Here is a 21,014-nt window from a genome sequence, read left to right on the forward strand (position 1 = left end):
GGGAAGTGGCCTCTGGACCCAGCAATGCATCTGCCTCTCCGTGGGTAGGTGGGTACCATGAGGTCAGGGGTGTGTAAGAAGCAGCAAGGAAGCTGAGACCTAGGAGCATGGGACCTGGACCCTTGCCCTGGCCAGGCCCCCTCTGGTTCTTGCATTGCCGCTCCAGGGTTGCCCGCCCCAGCTGATCCTGCTGAAGGGCAAAGGATGGGCTGACTGGCTCCTGGTGCTGGCTCCAGCACCAACTAGCTGTGTGGCCTTGGACAGGGACCCTCCCCAACTGGTACCCTGCACTGCAAAATGGGGGTGCCAGCACCGACCTTGTATGGCTGTTGGGAGAATGAAGGGATGGGTGTGCATAGGGCTGAGCCATCCCTACAGTCACAAGAACCCACCCAGCACAAGGAGGGCTGGTGAAGGTCCCAGGTCAGTGTGGCCTCACGGGTGCTTTTTATGAGAAATGACTCACTAAAGGCCCAGGCCAGTGATGAGAAGGGCACAGGGAGGCTTATGCTCCATTCACTCCAGGCACCTGATGTCCAAAGGGATCAAAAGAAAAGGGAAGGGGAAAGTCTGTGTGTGAAGCCAGTGTGGGCTCTGAGATTGGAAAAACAGTTTGTCAGATTTGGACTCCCCAAACTGCCACTGCTTTGCCTGAACTCTGCACCAAGGACCTGACCACCAGCCCTCACGGGGCCTGTCCCCTTCTCTCTGCCCTTCCACGCTTTAAGCCTCCCTCCCCCTTTCCCACCCCAGAGACAAATGCCTTGGCAGTGCCGTTTCATAGCCCTTTCCCTTAAGGGGTCAAGGAAGGAGCCATAAACTCCAGATCCCTGTGGAGTTCAGACTCTAGCTCCTGCCACATAGTTTCGCCTCCCTTGACTGCACCCTCAACACCTCCAAGGGCTTCTTCTGCCGTTTATTCCCCAGTGGTCTCGCCCACCTGCCACTGAAGCAACACCCCCCCCCCCATTCCTGGCCTCAAGAGGTCCTCTGGCTTGGACTCCCTCATGGCCTCTGCCCCCCACCCTGGCCTGCCTCTTATTGCCTCCTAACCTCCTGTGGGGTCTTCAAAACATAAATTGGATCCTGTCACTCCCCTGGGTAAAACCTGCTCACAGCTGCTGATGCAACGAAATAAAGTCAGCTCTGCATGGCGGCTGGTGGTGCATTTGGCTGCAAATGACAGGAATAGTGTGCTGAATGAGAGGGGTGTGACCAGCCTTCCAAGGCCAGGCTGGCTCGGTGGCTCACGGCCGTGGTCTCTCCCACTGCACCTCCAGGCATCCTATTCCCTTTTCAGTGGGAAGCAGAGAGCTAGGTCAGAGACCAGAGGTCAAGGGGTGTGCCACAGTGTGTTTTACCTGTTTCACAGCTTTCTCAGAAGCTGTCAGACATATGGCCAGCTCCGGCCGCAAGACAGTCTGGGAGCCAGGCGCGGTGGCTCATGCCTGTAATCTCAGCATTTTGGGAGGCTGAGGCGGCGGATCACCTGAGGTCAGGAGTTCGAGACCATCCTGGCCAACGTGGTGAAACCCCATCTCTACTAAAAATACAAAAAATTAGCAGGGCGTGGTTGCTGTGCCTATAATCCCAGCTTCTCAGGAGGCTGAGGCAGGAGAATCACTTGAACCTGGGAGGTGGAAGTTGCAGTGAGCCAAGATTGTGCCATTGCACTCCAGCCTGGGCGAAAAGAGTGAAACTCTATCTCAAAAAAAAAAAAAAAAAAGACAGTTTGGGAAGCTGTTTTGATTGGACATACTGAAGCCCAGATCAAGTTGAGATTTCAAGAGCAGTTGGCACTTAGGAGGATCTGCCACTGTCCCCAAGGCACTGCCATGTGACCCACCCTGGTGGCCCTCTTAAACGTCTGGCCCTGCTGTCCTCCAGGCCCTGCCTCACCCCCCTCCCCAGCCCCCACCCACCCCTTCCACCTCGGGACCTTGGCTACATCTGCCCTTCCAGCTACAGCCTAGTGGTATCTGTGGCCCCGTCCACTGCTGCTCTTCCTCTAGGACTCTGCTCAGACGTGTCCCCCAGTTACTCTCCCAAACCTGACTGGAAAAGCAAATCAAGCAAAGTTTATCCAATGAAATATGCCATGCAGCTGTCAGCAGGAAGGAGGACCGTTCAAACACACCAATACAGAGCCCTGTTGAAGGTTGGATTGTGGCCCCAGAAAAATCCGTTCAAGTCCTAACTCCAGGCAACTGAATTTGGCCTGATTTGGAACCTGGTCTCTGCAGATGTTTTTAGTTAAGATGAGGTCATACTACAGTAGGGTGGGCCCTTAATCCCACATGACTGGTGCCCTTATACAAAGAGAAGACAGGGAGACACAGACACACAGGAGAAGGCGGCAAGAGATGGTGGCAGCGATCGGAGCGATGCACTTGTGAGCCTAGGGAGCCAAGGATTGCCAGCCGCCCCCAGAAGCTTGGAAGAAGCAGGGAACAGTTCGTCCCTCAGAGCCCCCAGAAGGAACCAACCCTGCCTGCAGCTGGAGTGTGGCCTTCAGAACTCTCAGAGGACACTTGGCTATTGTTTAGCCACAGTGTGTGGTGTTTTGTTACAGCAGCCCTAGGAGAAGGATGCAATCTCCAGGATCACTGTCAAGGGAAGACAGCAAAGAACAGAACAGTCAGGACCTCGGCCACACTTTGTAGGGGGTGCAGATGTCCCTCCGCCGCTCCATGCTGGCACTTGCCCAAGATGTGTTGGATGCCCTCTGGGAACTGGAGACTGTCCTCGACTCACGAGGAGAGGCTGGCCCCTGGGAGGTGGAAGGTTTTCCTCTTCACTGCACAAGCCTGGGTTCTGGTAGTATTTTTAGTTTTTAGCACCTTCATATATCACTTATTCCAAATAAATTCAAATCAGAGGCTGGGCGCAGTAGCTCACACCTGTAATCCCAGCACTTTGGGAGGCTGAGGCGGGTGGATCACTTGAGGTCAGGAGTTTGAGACCAGCCTGGTCAAGATGGTGAAACCCTGTCTCTAATAAAAATAGAAACATTAGCCAGGTGTGGTGGTGCACGCCTGTAATCCCAGTTACTTGGAGGCTGAGGCAGAAGAATCACTTGAACCCGGGAGGTAGAGGTTGCAGTGAGCTGAGGTTGCACCACTGCACTCCAGCCTGGGCAACAGAGCAAGACTCCATCTCAAAAAAACAAAAAACAAAAGTTCAAATCAGGGAGAAAAGAAAATGTAAAATAAATTCATTAAAAACAACAACTCCACTCCCTGCCTGGCAGATGTGTTGGTCATGTGAGGCCGCTGAACTGGGAAGTGGGAGGGAGCTGGAAGCCCCCCGCCCCTTCACCTTGCTCCTTGCCGTACCACTCCTCACTTCTGAAGGGCTGGCCTGTCTGTGTGCTGTCCCCAGAGGGCAGGCAGCCGCAGGGTTCGTGGAGAAGCCCCAGGGTGAGCAGGGCTCAAATCAGTTCCTGACAAGGGTCACGTTGGGGCCTTTCTAGAGAGTGCAGATGTGTGGAGAGATCCAGGGTGATGGGGACCACAGCCATGGGCCACACTCAAGCTGCCCTGAGAGATTCAGCCACCCAGGCCTAGAGAGGCAAAGGGGCTGCCAAAGCTGGACATGGAGGAGCTAGGGAAGGGGCCCCTCTCTGTGCCCATGGCCAGGGTGTGTCCCCCACCCCTGGGAGCTTCCCCTGGTTTATTTCAGAGTAAAGAGAAGCGAGAGAGGCCAGGAGACCCCAGGGGTCAACAGCCAGCTTCCTCCCTGCCTCCTGCCTCCCTGTAAAGCCCAACTTCCCAGGCTAGCACTAGGGTTAAACAGGCACAGGAACTGGGGCCCCTCCCCGACTCCCCCTTGTCAGTGGGCAGAGCTTCTTGGCTCAGCACTTGGGAGGGAAAGCCTCCAGGGCTGGTGGCTGCAGAGGCTCAGGATGCCAAGGGCTGACTCCAGGAGGCTGAACAGAACTGCAGGTGAGGTGGGCAGTGAGACCCCCACACCACACCTTTGGCAAAGCTCCAGGATGCCCTCTTCCAGGAAGCCCTCTCTGACCTCCTAGGCTGGGTTAAGTACAGTTGTGCCCAAGTTGCCCGGGTGGCTGAAATGGTCAGCTCCACTCAGACCTCCCCTCTTCCAGGAAGCTGTTTTTGGGACACGCCCTGCCCCTGCTGCCCCGCCCGCCAGTGCCCCTCACCACAGGCCTCTCTCTCTCATTGCTGGGATGATGATAGCAGAGGGGCATCTGCTGAATGGCCAGGCTGCACCAGCGTGTTCACGCCCTTCATTAGCTTGCCTTGCAGATGAGAAAACAGGCTCTCAGATGTATTCGCAACTGCCCAGGTCACATGGCCAAGACTGCTGTCAGGGTCCAAGGGCACACGCACCCCTGAGCTGGCCCCTTTGACTCCAGGGCAAGGGTGCTGAATGAGGCCCTTTCCTCCACCATATGCAAAGGCAGCCTCGCCACTTAAAAAACAAAGAACACTTTATTCCCTTGACAGTTTCTGTACAGCGACACCAGGCTGTGCAAAGCCCAGTGTCGTCTTCACTGAGCACATTCCCCAGGACGCCTGGTGCAGCCCTCTTCTGCCCCAGGCCCCAACTAGCCACCCCTGTGCCCACTAGCGGGCCCTGTGCCTTCACAGGGATGAAGCCCTGGCACTGAGAATGCCTGGGAGGCACCGTTTGCTGGGGAGCAGAGGGACTGACCTTTGGCTTCTTTGTGGCTAGAGGTGTTCCAGGCCTGGTGAGGGGGTCCCATACTGTTCTCTGCTGAGCCCTCTGCACGCTTTGGGGGATCCTGGCTGGCGGTGGTAGGTGGGCCGGAGACTCAGTTGTCCGTCAGCTGGCCATGTCCCCATTTTATGGACAGCAGCCTGAGGCCCAGAGTCGGAAGGATTTCTCCTTGCCACAGCTGCATCACACTTGAACTGTCCAGACCTCCACCGCTGGCCTGTTTGCTCCCCACCCTAGTCCCGCAGGCTGATATGGTGCCTCCAGCAGACTCCATGGCTTCCCGGAGGGTACAGGGTCCCCAGTTCACCCTCCAGCAGGAGTGGCAGCAGCTGGGGTACCCCTAGCAGTGGCATGTGGAGAAGCTGGGGTATGCAGAGGATCCAGTTCTGTGACACCAGGAGGCACACCAAGTTTTCCTCTGTCCCTAACACAGACCAGAGGGGTGGCCCACCACCACCCCCACCCCCCCCCCACCTCGGGTGGAGGATGTGTGGAGTTAGCAGGTCCTTGGGTGGCCCCTTGGTTGGCCATCAGAGACCCCCGGGAGCCAGCCTGCAGGGCAAGAGCACAATGACGTGGCCAGGATCCCAGAAAGGGGCTAGAGTGTCTGCCTCAGTTTCCAGGATAACGGTGCAATGGCCTCAGCCAGGCCAGGTGCTGGCTGCTGCTGGGAATAATCTCTGAGCTTCCTGACTCTACAGTGTGGGCGTGAGGGTCCTTATTTCATACATGAGAACACTGAGGCAAGTGCAGTTCTCGGCCAAAACTACCCAGCTGATCAGCAAAATTCAGCCCACGTCTGATAGACTCCACAGCCCGCAGCATCCGAGCAGGAAGCAGGGCAATCGACTCAGGGGCCAATTTATGTCCCTGGTTTCTGAGAAGGAGCCCTGGGGAAGGAGGGCGGGGTGAGCGTCACAGGCTGGAGGGCTGCGCCAGGGCAGGCCCCGCAGGGGCGGCGGGCACAGCCTCGCCCTCGGGCCCGGCCTCCTCGCCGCGCGCGTAGGTGAGCACCACCGTGACGGTGGCGAAGGTGGCAGCGTTGACGGGGAAGGCGCGCAGCAGTGTGGACGCCAGCCCCCGTGTGAAGACGCGCCAGCCCTCGGCGCGGTAGCTCTGGTGCACGCAGTCCAGGATGCCGCGGTAGCGCGGGGCGCCCCGCAGTCCGTCCGCCTGCAGCCGCGACTTGACCACGTCCACAGGGTAGGTGGAGAGCCAGGACACGATGCCCGACGTACCGCCCGCCAACAGCAGCTTGGGCACCAGCAGGCGGTCGCCCGGCTCGCAGCCCAGCGCCCGCGTGAGAGCGTCATAGGTGAGGAAGTAGACGCCGAAGCTGGGCGTCTCACGCAGCAGCGTGGACACCATGCCCCGGTTGATGCCACGCAGACCCTCGTGCCCGTAGATCTGCGCGAGGCAGTCCAGCGAGCCCTTGTAGGTGCGCGCTGGGCCCGCGTCCTGCAGCTGCAGCCGCGTCTTGGCCAGCTCCATGGGGCAGCAGATGACGCACTGGATGGCGCCCGCCGCCGCACCTGCCAGGAACTGGTTGAGGGGCGAGTCGTGGCCCAGGGCCCGGAGGGTGTTGCCCTGCACCCCGAACACCAGCGCGTTGATGAAGGTGAGCCCCATGAGCGGCGAGCCCAGGCCCTTGTACAGGCCCAGCACCTGCGGGGACAGAGACGCCATCAGAGCCGGCAACGCGCACCTCCCGGGCCCTCCACGCGGAAGGGGGTCGGGGGATGGCAGCCCCAGCCCACCCCAGGGGCTCCTGAGGACCAAGCAGAATTTCGTTAGAACCTAGGTCCTGATTGGCCTCCTGGTCGTCCTGACACCTTCCTTCCTGGCTCTCTGGTCTGGGGTGGTGGCAGCCCGGAAGCTAGTTCCCCATCCTGTGCCTCCCGAGCCCCACCAGCCCAGGCCACTCACGCTCTCTTGCTTGATGATGGACTTGAAGCAGTGCAACGTCCCGCGGTACTGAGGGTTCTCCACGCTCTGGACCTGAAGCCGTACCTGGAAGGAGAGGGTCCAGTGAGAGGCAGGCAGGCAGGACCAGAGAACCCAGCTCCCGGGTCTGGTGCTTAGGCTGCCTGGGAGGGTCTCCCAAGGAGGCCGGGCACTCAGGCACAGTCTAAGACTTTTGTAATTCCAGGGCAGGGTGGGCCGGGTATCTATGCCTTCTCAGGATGGGGTGCCAGTAGGCAAACAGCTACAGGGACAGGCTGCTGGAGACAGGGTAGGGGGTCCCCAAGATCTCAGACCAGTTCAGGTTAAGCCTCTTGTTTACACTATGGCTGCACAGTGCACTGCCGGTGGGGCATGAACGACCTCCTGAGACTGGCCCGTTCTCCAGGTGATGCTTGTCATACTGCTGAGTGAGCGGCCCATGTCCCAGACTAGGCTGAAGGGCCCCTGCCCTAATGTCCCATCAGAGACTGGCTTCGAGGCAATAGGCGCAAAAAGTGATGAGCCTGGCCAGGTGCAGTGGCTCACGCCTGTAATCCCAACACTTTGGGAGGCTGAGGTGGGTGGATCACTTGAGGTCAGGAGTTCAAGACCAGCCTGGCCAACGTGGCGAAATCGTGTCTGTAAAAAAAATTAGCCTAGTGTGGTGGCATACGCCTGTAATCCCTGCAACTCAGGAGGCTGAGGTGGGAGAATTGCTTGAACCCGTGAGGCAGAGGATGCAGTGAGGTCATGCCACTGCACTCCAGCCTGGGCGAGAAAGGAACACTCCGTCTCAATAAATAAATAAATAAAAATAAAAGCAATGACCCTGGCTCCGGGAGCTCCTGCCTGGTCTCTGCCAGTAGCCTCTCGTGAGAACAGCAGTTATGAGTTAATAGAGTGGTGGCAAGAGAACAGCCAACAACCTCCTTGGGGACCCACGTCAGCAGCTCTGGGGCCTGGGACGCTGGTCAGGCCCCGCTGCCTCCGAGCCCAGTGGCCCAGAACCTCTTCCATGTCAAAGTGCTCTTTGTTGCCTATGAGCTTATCTTTGCTCAATAGGAGGCTCAGAGTTGCAGAGCGGGCGGTGGGAGTAAACTAGGTCAAGTCACATTCTCAGGGGCTGGTTCCCTAGGTCTGACTCAGAAATGATCATTCTTACAGCCAGGGCCACAGAGCAAGTGCCTTCGGTACTAGGCAGCATGGGACAGGGGAGGGCTTCACACTCAATTATCTCGGCATTGGGACAACTGCCCCCATTTCCAAGATGGGAAGACGGGCTCAGAGATGTTTAACAACTTGGCCAAAGCTGTCCTCTCCAGGGACATGAGCAGCTGTGTTGCTCAGAGTGAGGGTGGGAGGGAGTGCTAGCAAGGGAGGGCCCTCACCGGGAACAGCCAGGCTTCTGCCCGGATTCTGGAACCTTTTCCAATTCTCTCCACCAGAATAGGTGGGCCCTCTATTGGTGAATGCACTTACAAAAAATGTTTTGTTAGGAAACAAGTACCATCTCAGTACCCCCAGGACCTCAACAGCTGGAAGCCAATGCTTCAAGATTGGCCCGAAGCACCCTCCCACCCTGGAGGCCCAGTTCTTGGCCAGCACCTTGATGCGAGGTTTGCTGCTCTCCCTTCAATGTTCTGGGGCCTCTGGGGGGATCTCTGTTCCTCCTGCAGCCCCACCACTGGCACTAAGAGGGCTGTGTGAGTAGAACTGATGTGACATGGAGCTGTCCCTTCCCAGGTTGGATACTCAGTGCCACCTGGGTAGTGTTGTGAAGTCTTTGCAGGTCACACACACTGGTGAATGCCCAAGTCCAGCCGGCTGGGGAATGTCAGGCTTAGGTCAACTCAGCTTCTCCCAACAATGTGGGCAGAGGCCTCTCCCCACTTTGTTTCTGACCCCTCAGTACCCCTCAGTCTGTGACGAGCCCTTGCTCTCTGGGAGAGGAACTGTGGCCCAGTGTCCCAAGTCTTGTCATTTACAGCTCAGGCTCTTAAAATCTTGGGGTGCCAGGCTCTCCTTTGAGGATTGATGGGAACGGACCCACCCCTGGGAAACTAGTCATTTGGACACAAGTTTAGGAAGCTCCCAGCTCCCCATAGGGCCGAGAGACCCCCACATGAGGACCCCCAATCCAGAGGGGGCTGATTTTTTTTGGCCAGCCCGAGCCCCCACCCCAGGACCTGTGCTGAGCCCAAGCTTGCCTCACACCCTCCCTGTCCCCTGCTACGGAGGGAACTCTGGGGTTGGGGAGATGGGCATGACAGGGTGGGGTCCAGGCTGGGATCTGGTTCACCTGGTCTGTACTTACTAGCGCTCTCCAGGGTGAGGCTTACGCCCATCTACAACAAAGTTACACTTTTGCTATGGATGGAGACAGCCCCTAGCTCAGAAAGTAAAGGCGGTTAAAGCAACACAAAATTTCAACATCATATCCAGGCGCGGAGCCCCCACAGCCAGCCCCCACCCACCCTCCCCACCCCATGCCCAGGGATGGCCGGTCACCCCCTCATCATAGGTCAAGACGACTGCTCCCTGATTATTGCTGTGTCCAAGGAAGCAGGACAGAAAACTCCCTTCATGCAGAAACACGTGTGAAGGCCGTGTGCTTCAGGACGGTGGCTGTGGTTCTGGGTGCTATAGAGGAGATCCAGATCTTGGATTCTTTCAGTCCCAAGGGCCTGGGGGAATAAACTGTGACTGTCCCAGCCATGAGATAGTCTGTGGCCATGTGACAGTACGGACTGACACAGACTCGGGTGGCCCCTGATGATCCTAGGGTACAGCTGCAATTATATTCAACCAGGCAAAAGGGACCCGTGGTGTTGGAAGTGAGGATAGTGGGCCAGGCCTGTCATCCCAGCACTTTGGGAGGCCAAGGCAGGAGGATCACTTGAGCCCAGGAGTTTGAGACCAGCTGGGCAACATATCAAGACCCCATCTCTACTAATAACTTCAAAAAAAAAAACGAGCTAGGCATGGTGGTGTGTGCCTGTAGTTTCAGCTACTTGAGAGGCTGCGGTGGGAGGATTGCTTGAGCCTGGGAAATCAAGGCTGCAGTGGGCTATGATTGCACCACTGCACTCCACCTGGGGTGACAGAGCAAGACCGTGTCTCAAAAAAAAAAGGAGGAAGTTAAGCCAGTGGAAGCCTCAGAAGAAGGGGAGGGAGGAGCTGATAGGAGCAGGAGGGAAGACTTCCAGAGGGCTGGCCATGTTCTGTTTCTCCTGGGTGGCAGCTCGCCACGCATGTGTTTTGCGATGACTTGTACACCTAGGATGTGTGCACTTTCCTTCTTTTTTCTGAGACGGAGTCTCATTCCGTTGCCCAGGCTGGAGTGCAGTGACGCGATCTTGGCTCACTGCAAGCTCCGCCTCCCGGGTTCACGCCATTCTCCTGCCTCAGCCTCCCGAGTAGCTGGGACTACAGGCACCCGCCACCACGCCCGGCTAATTTTTTTGTATGTTTAGTAGAGACAGAGTTTCACCGTGTTAGCCAGGATGGTCTTGATCTCCTGACCTTGTGATCCGCCCGCCTCAGCCTCCAGAAGTGCTGGGATTACAGGCATGAGCCACTAGCCTGGCCGGGATGTGTGCACTTTCTATATGTGCTGGACCTCAACTAAAAACAAACAGTAGCCAGGCATGCTGGCACGTGCCTGTAATCCCAGCTACCCAGGGGGTTGGGGGGGGAACTGAGGCAGGAGAATCACTTGAACCCAGGAGGAAGAAGTTGCAGTAAGCCAAGGTCGCGCCACTGCACTCCAAACTGAGTGACGGACACAGACTCCATCTCAAAGAAAAGAAGTTCAGCTTTTTAAGGTAGGTATGTCCAGATGTGATGCTGCTGGAGCGACAGAGTGGCAAAAACAAAAACAAAACAAAACAAAAGGATCACATATAGATCTTCTCAAAGACTACCCTCCAGACGCCAGTGAAGTAGGGTCTGGGGAGTAAAATCTCATGGGCTGGAGAAACTCCTGTCCCTGAGTCACTTCAGGGGTGCTGCTCGCGGGCTCAGTGGCTCAGGACAGCAGAGCACCAGAACGAAAGTGCTCCCAGGCCTGCCAGGGGCTGCCTGAGGGGGCCGGGCAGAAGCCCAGCAGGTCTGGCCAATTCATAGCTCAGAGAGCCCAGGCCTCCACGGAGCTGGAAAGAGGAAGTGAATGTGAAGCACTTCTTGGCTGCGAGAGGCGTTCACAACACATGACCACGAGACATAAACACAGTGCAACGTGGACACTGCCAGGCTGTCCTGGGCTGCTCTGGCCTGGGGGAGGCTTCACGGGTGGCCTGGCTAGGCAGCGCGTGGGCATGGCTGGGGCCGGGGGCTGTGTGGGCAGGCTCTGCACGGCCTCACTCTCGGCAGGCCGGTGCAGCAAACGTGGGGCCGCTGCCTGCCAAGAAAGCCTGGCCCTTCAGCCTCCTCCCCAAATTGGCCTACAGTGGATAGAAGAGTTGTGGTTTTCAGAGCTAGCATTTAATCCAACATAAATTATGCTGTTGAGCACTGGCACGATGACAACGTTTGAGCCCAAAGATACAGGGACCTGCCCAAGGTCATGCAGAAAACCGGCTGGCAGAGGGGCCCGGACCTGCACAAGGCCCAGGGACAGAGCTTTTTAAGGTCACAGCCAATGCAAAGGCCAGGCCCTCACTCTTGTGCTGGATGCAATCCACCCCTTATGGTAAGTCACTGTCTCTGCCAACACACACCTGGGCTCACCAGAAAAGGAGACCGGAAGTCTCCCGCAAACCCAGCTCAGGGTGCGCATCCTGCCTTGCCGTCAGCTGTGCCTTCGCTCAGTGGGAAGAGGGGCCACGTGTAGCGCTGCCAGCAAGCACAAGGCTGGTCTGGTGCCTGCCACTCACAGCTTGCCCTGGGGCCAAGGAAAAAGAGCGAGGAAGGGCCCCGCTGGGCTACTTTCAGAACACACAGCCCAACCACAAGCGGAGGGTGGGGAGTTTATTGGGGAATTTCCAGCTGGAGGACATAGATTTCCTTGGTTTCCGTTCTGGGGGTCTGAGAACCTGGAACTCCGGTTCATGGAGGTGTGGGGTGTTATCAAGGAACCGGCTAACAGGGCCCTTCCTCAGGCCTCTGGCACGTGGGAAACCATCACTCGGATTCTCTGTAAGGATGATCACCACTCCGTGAAGATCATGTTCATGGGAGATATGAGTTTTGGTTTTTTTTTGTATTTTCTCTCTGAACTTTTCTTTCTTTCAAGGAACTGTTTGGGAGAGTTCTGCATGGGAACATGTGGGTGCCCTTGCTCTGGGTGGGAGAAAACCTCAGCACCTCGGTTCCAGCTGGCCAAGCCCAGGATGGACTTGGCCATGAACCCAGCATGTGGATCAGCCCCAGCTGGGAGATGCCAGGACAAAGCAGTGAGGAAGGTTCAACCCAGCCTGGTGTAAAAGCAGCTGCCCACCTGGGGCTATACACGGAAACAGGCTTCCAGCCACCCCAACCCTGTGAGCCTCTCTCCAATGTACGCGCCGAGGGAAAAAAAGCAGCGATGAGACTCACCTTGACCGTGTCAAACGGGTGTCCCACAAGCACGCCTGCCACACCTGGAGGAGGAGAGGGGGACTTGTGACCCACATACCTCAGAAACGCAGTGCAGGGTGCTGGGCAGGAGGGGGTTCTGACAAGGAAGACTGGCAGGAGCTGCTGCCGGGGAAAGGACATTGACCAAGCACCTGTGGGTGTAGCAGGCAGATCCCATGAGCCCCTGGAATCCTCACGTCCACTGGGAGGGTATGCATGTGACATCCCAAGGCCAAGCCAGCACCTGTCCCACTCAGCACTGGTGTCCCATCTGCGGGCTGCTGCTCTCCGCGGCTGACTGGTCTGGGTGGCTGACAGCAGAAGTTGTCCCCTGGGAGGCTGCACACACTATTTCTGGGATATCCCATTAATCCAAACACCTGACATGGGCAGGAGGCTCCAGAGATGTTGGACTTTGGGGTCAGACCCTCCCCAGATTTGAATTTTCCCCCTGCCGCTCATCAGCCTGGCGTGCTCACAAATGACTCTGTCTCTGGGCCTCACTCTGGGCCTTACCTGTAAAGGTTTACCTCCCTCCCCCAGAGTGGCCACGGAGACTGAACAGGGTAATGGTCCCTTGGGAGTGATGACCCTAGGTCCTGATGCACTGGCTGATACCTCCGTCCCCTTCCCTCAGTGGGAGCCACCTTGAGCCCAGGGAGACAGCTTGTGACTGTGCGGTCATCCTTGGTTCTTCAGGTCCTGCCAAAAATCCAGCCCCTCTTGAAGGACAAAGGTTCACCCCTCCAAAATGGCTCACAAACACTTCTCCAGAGTCCTAAACGCTGTGCAGGTGGTAACCATCTCTGAGTCTTGCCACCACTGTGAGTAAGCAGCCTCATTACCCATTTCACAGGAGAAACAGGCTCAGTGAGGTCAGGTAACTGACTCTGACTCCCATGCTCCTCTCCCTGGAGTTTAACGTGGACATCTGTTCAAGCTCTCCCTTTACTGCCAGTAGCGTTTAAGTATAATTAAAACAGCTGGCATCTGCTGAGTAACAAACTAACATTACGACCCATTCTCACTCTTCCACTTGATGCCTGTGGAAGTTACTATGCATCTCCACAAATTGAACTTTGTATCTTTACCTAACATCCTCTCCATCCTTTAATACTTTGGACCTGGCCAGGTGTGGTGGCTCACGCCTGTAATCCCAGCACTTTGGGAGGCCAAGGTGGGCAGATCACTTGAGGTCAGGAGTTCAAAACCAGCCTGGCCAATATGGTGAAAACCCGTCTCTACTAAAAATACAAAAATTAGCCAGGTGTGGTGGCGGGTGCCTGTAGTCCCAGCTACTCAGGAGGCTGAGGTGGGAGAATTGCTTGAATCCAGAAGGCAGAAGTTGCAGTGAGCTGAGATCGCGCTACTGCACTCCAGTGACCCAGAGAGCAAGACTCCGCTTCAAAAAAAAAAAAGTTTGGACCCTAAAACCCACTTGATACTAACTTTAACTTTGCCAATTCTGCTTTCTCTTTGGTTACATGTGACTGGTATGGTTTTGTCCAACTTGTAATTTTGGTGTTTTTGTTTTTTGAGACAAGATCTCACTCTGTCACCCAAACTGGAGTGCAGTGGCATAATCTTGGCTCACTGCAACCTCCACCTCCTGGGCTCAATCGACCCTCCTGCCTTAGCCTCCCAAGTAGCTGAGACAACAGGCATGAGCCACCATACCCAGCTAATTTTTGTAATTTTGGCAGGACGGGTCTTGCCATGCTGCCCAGGCTTTGTTCAAGAAAACTCCTGACTTCAAAAAAAGCCAAGCCTCCCAAAGTGCTGGGATTACAGACATGAGCCACTGTGCCCAATGTGTAGTTTTGAACCTTTTCTTACTATCTTGTTTTAGATGTTTGTTGTAAACAACTATATCTGGATTTTGTTTTCTAACCCAGTCTAAAGCAGTCTGATTTTGCTGGAACAACTGAGGGATCTGACATTTTTATGCCACTTTATTTTATGTAAATGGTTTATTTTACTCCTTTTTCCATACTTTTGATGGTTTGGGAAAATTACTATTTATTCCCTTTCTTTTATTTATTTATTTTTTATTTTTTGAGACAGAGTCTCGCTCTGTTGCCCAGGCTGGAGTGTAGTGTTGCGGTCTCGGCTCACTGCAAGCTCCACCTCCCGGGTTCATGCCATTCTCCTGCCTCAGCCTCCCGAGTAGCTGGGACTACAGGCACCCGCCACCACGCCCAGCTAATTTTTTGTATGTTTAGTAGAGACAGAATTTCACCATGTTAGCCAGGATGGTGTCGATCTCCTGACCTTGTGACCCGCCCGCTTTGGCCTCCCAAAGTGCTGGGATTACAGACTTTAGCCACCACGCCTGGCCTATTCCCTTTCTTTTTTTGAGAGTCTTGCTAGTGCAGTTGCGTGATCTGGGCTGACTGCAACCTCTGCCTCCCAGGTTCAAGTGATTCTCCTGCCTCAGCAGGACTACAGGCCCACCCCACCACACCCAGCTAATTTTTGTATTTTTAGTAGAGAAGGGGTTTCGCCATGTTGGCCAGGCTGGTCTAAAACTCATGACCTCATTGATCTACCTGCCTCGTCCTCCCAAAGTACTGGAATTATAGGCGTGAGCCACCACGCCCAGCTATTTATTCCCTTTCTAATTGTTAATTTGTAATTTCAGCAAAGGGTTACTTCCTGCTTTTTATTTTTATTTATTTATTTTTTGAGACAGAGTCTCGCTCTGTTGCCTAGGCTGGAGTGCAGTCGCACGATCTCGACTCACTGCAAGCTCTGCCTCCCAGGTTCACGCCATTCTCCTGCCTCAGCCTCCCGAGTAGATGGGAATACAGGTGCCTGCCACCACGCCCGGCTAATTTTTTGTATATTTAGTAGAGACGGGGTTTCACCTTTGTTAGCCAGGATGGTCTCTATCTCCTGACCTCGTGATCCACCCGCCTCGGCCACCCAAAGTGCTGGGATTACAGATGTGAGCCACCGCGCCCGGCACTTCCTGCTTCTAATACGTCTAATCATTATATAGAAACAGGGTAAGCACCGCCTCCCCCACGACTCTCTGCCTCCTTCTGCCCCACCCACCCCAGTAAGAGCTACCCGAAGAAGGCTCCCATCCCTGCCACCTTATAGCTGGAATTACAGGCTCCTGCCACCACACCTGGCTAATTTTTGTATTTTTAGTAGAGGCGGGGTTTTGCCATGTTGGCCAGGCTGGTCTTGAACTCCTGACCTCAAGTGAGCCACCTGCCTCGGCCTCCCAAAGTGCTGGGATTACAGGCTTGAGCCACCAAGCTCGGCCCAAAATCTCTTTCTTTTTTTTTTTTTTTTTGAGATAGTCTTGCTCTGTCACCCAGGCCGGAGTGCAATGGCGCGATCTCGGCTCACTGCAACCTCTGTCTCCCGGGTTTAAGTGATTCTCCTGCCTCAGCCTCCTGTGTAGCTGGGACTACAGATGCGTGCCACCACACCCAGTTAATTTTTATATTTTTAGAAACGGGGTTTCACCATGTTGGCCAGGAGGGTCTCGATCTCTTGATCTCGTGATCCACCCATCTCAGCCTCCCGAAGTGCTGGGATTACAGGTGTAAACCACTGAGCCCGGCTCAAAATCTATTTCTTAATCTGGTTGGGGAACAGTATGAATGCTCTGGTTGAGAATCCTGGGCCCAGGCCAGCCTTGGTCCTCTGGCTTTCAGTGCTGCAGATGAGAAATCTGCTGCCAATGTTTTTTTTTTTTTTTTTCTCCTTTGTCAATGGTTTATTTATTCTGTGGGAGGTCGCTGAGATTTTATCTGTGGATTTCAAGAATGTCACCAGGAGATGCCAAGGGTGTGTCTTTTTCTTTAAAGTAAGTACCCTGCCTGGAACTCTACCAACACTTTCACTGTGCAGACTCATGCCCTCTTCTGATCAGGGAAAATTTCCACTATTATTTATTCATCATATTAATCATCTCCAGACCTGTTCCTTCTTCTTCCAGAGCCTCTAACATTCACAGGTGAATGAAGAAGCAACCACCAAGCCTATCTTTTCTTTCATGACTTCCATTTGGGTTTCTGGTTTTCTGGGAGGCCTTTGCATCCTGGAAACAGGAAATCCATCCTCTTTTCCACTTCAGCTTTTTAATTTTCGAAAGCTGAAAATCCTCGTTCTAGAACCTCTTTTCTTGGGAAGTATCTGGATTTCCCTCGGTTTTGGAAACTGAACACTTGCCCAGGATGTGCCACTGGACTTTAGTTCTCCCTCCAGCAGGGGGCCCCTCGAGGCCCCTCCATGTCCCTTGAAGCTAGGTCCAGCTGTGGGGTCCCCTTCCTGTGGGTGCATGGTCACGCCTCTGGCCCCAGACCTGCCCAGTTGACAGCAACAGCAGCAAGGCACGGGAGGGAGAGAGCAGAAAGACCCTTACGCCACTTGCCTCTGTTGGGAGGCCCCACTCCCACAAGGCCCCACTCAAGTCTCCCAGGAGAGGCACTGGTTCCCACTTTCTCTTCTGACTTGTTTCAGCACCCTTCGGCGAGGGGCTTGGTCTCCTTCACCCAGAAGAACCCATCCTCAGGAACAGTGTGGGCTGTGGGGCCGGCCTCCATTGGAGGAGCCTCCTCACCACCTTTCTGAGCGCACGAGGAGGCCTCCAGTCACACCAGCAGAAGCGGAACCCTGTCTCCCAACTCCAAAGCCTACTGTCTACTGTCCTCCCTAAGCTGGGCTCCGGGGGCAATCCCCACCCAATAGTCCTCAGGGCTGGGCGGGGTGGGGAGGAACCACTGTCCTGGGGATGGCTGGTAGCAGAGGTGGTGGAAGAGGCACCCTTCCCTCTCGGGGTTACCTCTCCTCCCGGGTTCTCCCACCCCTTGCTGAGCTTTTCTCTCTGCGCCTGCTTCTGTCCATCCAGAGCCCAGTGTCTATGTGGCCTCAAGATTTGGGTTGATCTCCCAATAGGGGAGAGGGGGAGGCATTCCAAACCTTCCACCATGCAAGGCCTCAAGGATGCTGTCAGTCAAGATGCTGGCCCCGCCTCCCTGAGAAGTTAAAACACGTGACCCACACTAGGCGAATAGTAGGGGGTGGACAGTCCCCCACCCCAGCCACCAAGGAGAAGCACTGGCATTATCTGCCCTGAGCCTGTAGGTTGGGGGCACCCCAAGAAGGAGCCAGGCAGGGGCTGCTGGGGTACAGGTCCCAAGGTGGGGTGCCTCTGGGCAGGCTGTCAGTGTGACCCCAGCTGTGCCAAGGACCTGGAGCCTGGGACACAGTCAGTTCACTGTCCTGAGGGGCCACCCCAGCACCCTGGAGTAAGGGGGAGAGGAGAGGACTGCAGGCTCACCCTGGCCATCAGAGGAGCATGTGGTGTGACTTTGCTCTAGTACCCCCACCTCTCTGGGCCTAGGTTTCTCCGATGAGACCAGGAGTGAGCCCCCAGGTGACTTCTGTCCTTGTCCACCTGGGAGGCTCAGGCTTACGCTTGTAGAGCCTTAGCTGGGTGGCCATTATGTGCCTGGGGGTTGCACGAAAAGCAGGGCCTGGGGGCAGGGGGGTGGCCTGTGCCCCAGTGCTACAGCACCAGACAGTGCCAGTCCTTGACCCACAAACCCGGGGCAGGGGGCATGGATATGATCTCTCCCAGGTGGGCCTATGAGGATGGGCAGCGAAGGACATTCCAGGCAAGGAGGCTGCGCGAGCGACGTGCAGAGGAGACCACAGATGTGCCGGGAGGCGCCAAGCAGGCCTGCTTTTAGGGGAAGTGTTCCTGCCCCAAACCCCGGTGTTTCCAGGAGGGCAGCACCGACGGTAGCGCCACTGCAGAAGGAACTCTGCCCATCCGGGGAAAGAATCCCCACTCCCCAAAGCCTGGAAGGAGGTGTTGGCCTGGGGACAGCCCTTCACCCCCACCCACTGGAGCTGATAGTGGGTGGGGAGCAAGGGTGGAGCAAACAGCGAGATCAGAAGCGGGAGGGGAAGGTGAGAATGGAATCCGCAGAGGACACGCCCCCTCTGTCTCCAGGGCACCCAGCGCTAGGGACAAACCCCCCAGCGATTAGCAGCAAACTCTGGGCTTTGTGCCCCGCAGCTTCCCACTGGGTAACCGACCGGGAAGTTCTAACTCCCCTCAGCGCACATCACCTCCCCAACACACTCCCTTTTCAACGAGTCTCTCCCCCAAGAAGCAGGCTCCGACGCCACAGGTTTAATACTTAAGGCCACCGCTAGCCACTCTTCCGCCAGGGCTCTCAGCGCTGGCCGGGAGCTGAGGGTTTATTCGAGCCAAATCCAAGTAGATGAAGAGGCGGTGAACAAGGGCAGGTGCTGGGAGAAAAGTGGGACCAAACTGGGATATGCGGCCGGCCCTCTCTGCAACTCCCGCCGCCAACCACCCTCCCCCGCCCCCGACATCTAAATCCTGGTGAATAAATTAACCCTCAAGGTAAAAGCAGAGAAGCCAGAGGCCCAACAGGGAAGTGCCGTGCCCGACGCCCACGGTCGGGGCATGGGAGAGTCTGGACTGCACGCCCGCCCGGGCCCTCCCGGGGACAACTGCATGGGAGGAACCCCAGAGCCGCGACCGCGCCTCGGAGAAGGTGCCCCACACCGGCTCGCCCGACCCACCCACGACCCCCCTTCCGCCCCCAACAGCTCACAAAACCGCGTAGGAAGGGGCGGCGTTCCAAGGCGTGACTCGGCGCCAGAGCGGTTCAGTGCCCTCCAAGGCCAGCCGAGTAGGGGGTCGGCCCCGTAGCCCCAATCCCGCTGGATGGCTGCGCGGGACGGGGTGGAGTCAGTCCCGAAATATACGGCCGGGGGAGGGGACCCTGCTCCCAGTGCGCAACGGATGGGGATGGGGGAGGGGAAGGAGATGAGCCCGGGACCTCGGCGCGGGGGGCAGTGGGGCATCCTCCCGGCAGTCCTGGCCTCCGCTCAGCCACGGTGCTGCCCCGGCGCCCCAGACCTCCCGTCCGAGCGTGCCCAGAGAGAATAAAGACACCTGCCCTCGCGGACAGCCCGGGCCTGAAGTCAATTTACGCCCACGAGACCCGCCAAAGGCAAGAGAACTGTGGTCCCCATTCACAGACGCGGCGACCCCCGCCAGCGGGAAGCCGCGAGGCCAGGGCGTGCTGGTGGGCCGACCTCCCTCCCCGGACGCCTCGCCCCGGCCCGGCCCGGCCCGCCGCCTCCTTACCCCCCGCGCATCCAGCCAAGAAGTCCAGCGCCATGGCCGGGTCCCCGGCGAGGCCGCCTTTCCTCCTCGTCCTCCCCCTGAGGCCCCTCGCCGGGCTGGGCGCCGTCGGGGTCCCCGAGCTCGCGGTGCTGGGGCTGGGCCTGGCCGCTCCTCCTGGCGCGGAGCCCGGGCAGGCGCGGTCAGGGATGGTGGGGTTGGCGGCAGCGGCTAGACCCGCGCTGGTCCCTCGGCGGCAGCTGACTCGCTGGATCCCCTCCGGCCCGCGGTCCCTCACCTCGGGCCGCGCGCCCCGCCCCTCGTGCCTGCCGGCAGGGCCCGGGCGGGGGCGCCGAGCGAGGCCAATGGGCGGGCACGGCGCGGACAACACCCCGGGCACTGCGCTTCGCCGCCGCGCCTCATTGGCCGGGCGTGCGCAGGAGGCGGGGCGCGGGGGACGTGGTGGGCGCGCGGGCGGGGCGCGGGGGCGCCTCAGACAAAGAGCGCGCTGGGTGCGCAGGTCCGGCGGGAGGGGACGCGCGGGGTGGCGGGGTTGAGCCGAGGACTCCCCAACCTGGAGTACGCGGGGTGGCTCTGGTCTGGACCGGGTCGGGAACCGGACCCTGGGTTCGGAGTCCGGCGCCGCCGCAGAACCTCAGCGCCCTAGTCTGTGCCGTGCGGACCCTGCCGCGAAAACGGCCGTGGAGCGCCGGGACGTTCCGAGGCCCGCAGACTGGGACGCCGCTAGTTGCGAAACTCCGCGAGCGGGAATCGCCCGTGGGGAGCCTCTGCCCGTCCCGCCTGCGCGCCCTCGGCGGCGGTGGCCTCCGGGGCTTCCGGCCTCCTGGCCGAACCCGCCGGGTTCTGGGGGTCGGACGCGCACGGGCGCTTCCTGCGGGGCCTGAGGCTGGGATTTGGGCGGAGAGCAGGGAACCTTAAAAGGGAAAGGGGCCATGGGGCAAAGGGCGCACCAGGCCTTCGGGCCACAGCTCCTTCCCGAGGACTGCGGGTCGCGGGAGCCGCGGAAGGTTGTGGAGAGAGGGAGGTTCCTGGACTGGGCTGCGGAGTGGAGTCGGGCCAGATCGCAGCGCTTCCGTCAGCGGCGGCCGGACGGGGCGAGACCGGAGGGGCTCGGTAGGGGCCGCGCTCAGGCGCTGAAGTCGGAGGGCGCTTGGCTCTGGGTCACCAGGGTATCCATGGGCTGCGGGGATGAATGAGAGCCGAGTCTGACTCGGCCCCCCAGGAGTCCCTGACATTCGCAGTGGCAAGGGACTGCCCTGGTCCCTGTGGAGGGTCCCATTCGGTGACTTCCCACCAGCCCTTCCCCAGCGCCTCTGGAGGTCCAGACTGTCAGGTTGGAGCCTGGGAGCAGGGACGGGCCAGGCGCTTTCTCTTCGCTATAGGAGTCAGATCACAGCCTTAGGCCGGGCCCGGCTTCCTTCTCTAGGGCCTGCAGGCAGGCAAGGCCACACCGTGTACCACGTTTCCAGGTTTAGGGTCACATGGTTCTTTTATCCAAATTCCAGTGGGTACCTACCTCCTGGAGGTGCAGGTCGAAAGGTTCTGTGTATTTGGTACTAGGACACACAGGTAGGTGTTGTCAGTAGTGCAGCCTGGTGCTAGGGGCAGGGGTCCCCAGTGCTCATGTTAGTTTCCTTTTAGAGTCTAAGTAGAATGTTAA

General features: G+C 57.6%; 1 protein-coding gene across 16 annotated transcripts; it reads right to left on the bottom strand.

Moving 5' to 3' along the window:
- Nucleotides 1-4,438: 4,438 nt before the first annotated feature.
- SLC25A29 (solute carrier family 25 member 29) lies at nt 4,439-19,683 on the bottom strand. 16 transcript variants are annotated; one of them, XM_063793140.1, is made up of 8 exons: nt 19,358-19,679; nt 12,187-12,230; nt 11,370-11,533; nt 9,160-9,335; nt 8,966-9,037; nt 8,257-8,475; nt 6,634-6,717; nt 4,439-6,372 (listed from the first exon to the last, which is right to left on the bottom strand). In XM_063793140.1, the coding sequence occupies exon 8, from the start codon at nt 6,334-6,336 to the stop codon at nt 5,623-5,625; it is 714 nt and encodes a 237-aa protein (XP_063649210.1). In that variant the 5' UTR covers nt 6,337-6,372; nt 6,634-6,717; nt 8,257-8,475; nt 8,966-9,037; nt 9,160-9,335; nt 11,370-11,533; nt 12,187-12,230; nt 19,358-19,679; the 3' UTR covers nt 4,439-5,622. The 16 variants fall into 16 exon arrangements, with proteins under 16 accessions (XP_063649210.1, XP_063649209.1, XP_009426740.1 ...); XM_063793139.1 differs by lacking the exon at nt 8,257-8,475 and having other exon boundaries at nt 11,380-11,533; XM_009428465.5 differs by lacking the exon at nt 8,257-8,475.
- Between the last annotated feature and the right edge of the window lie 1,331 nt (nt 19,684-21,014).

The sequence above is a fragment of the Pan troglodytes genome, chromosome 15 (genome assembly GCF_028858775.2).
Source record: "Pan troglodytes isolate AG18354 chromosome 15, NHGRI_mPanTro3-v2.0_pri, whole genome shotgun sequence".
NCBI classification, from domain to species: domain Eukaryota; kingdom Metazoa; phylum Chordata; class Mammalia; order Primates; family Hominidae; genus Pan; species Pan troglodytes.

What these genes read in the sequence shown, in the direction of transcription:
- SLC25A29 (XM_009428458.5), bottom strand. Translation starts at nt 19,391, where the DNA reads ATGGCGCTGGACTTCTTGGCTGGATGCGCGGGGG. An exon ending in CTTGGCTGGATGCGCGGGGG is followed by an intron (nt 12,519 to 19,357) that starts GTAAGGAGGCGG and finishes TTCTGCTGTCAG; the next exon opens with CCACCCAGACCAGTCAGCCG. An exon ending in TCTGCCTGCTACACCCACAG is followed by an intron (nt 12,231 to 12,359) that starts GTGCTTGGTCAA and finishes CTCCTCCTCCAG; the next exon opens with GTGTGGCAGGCGTGCTTGTG.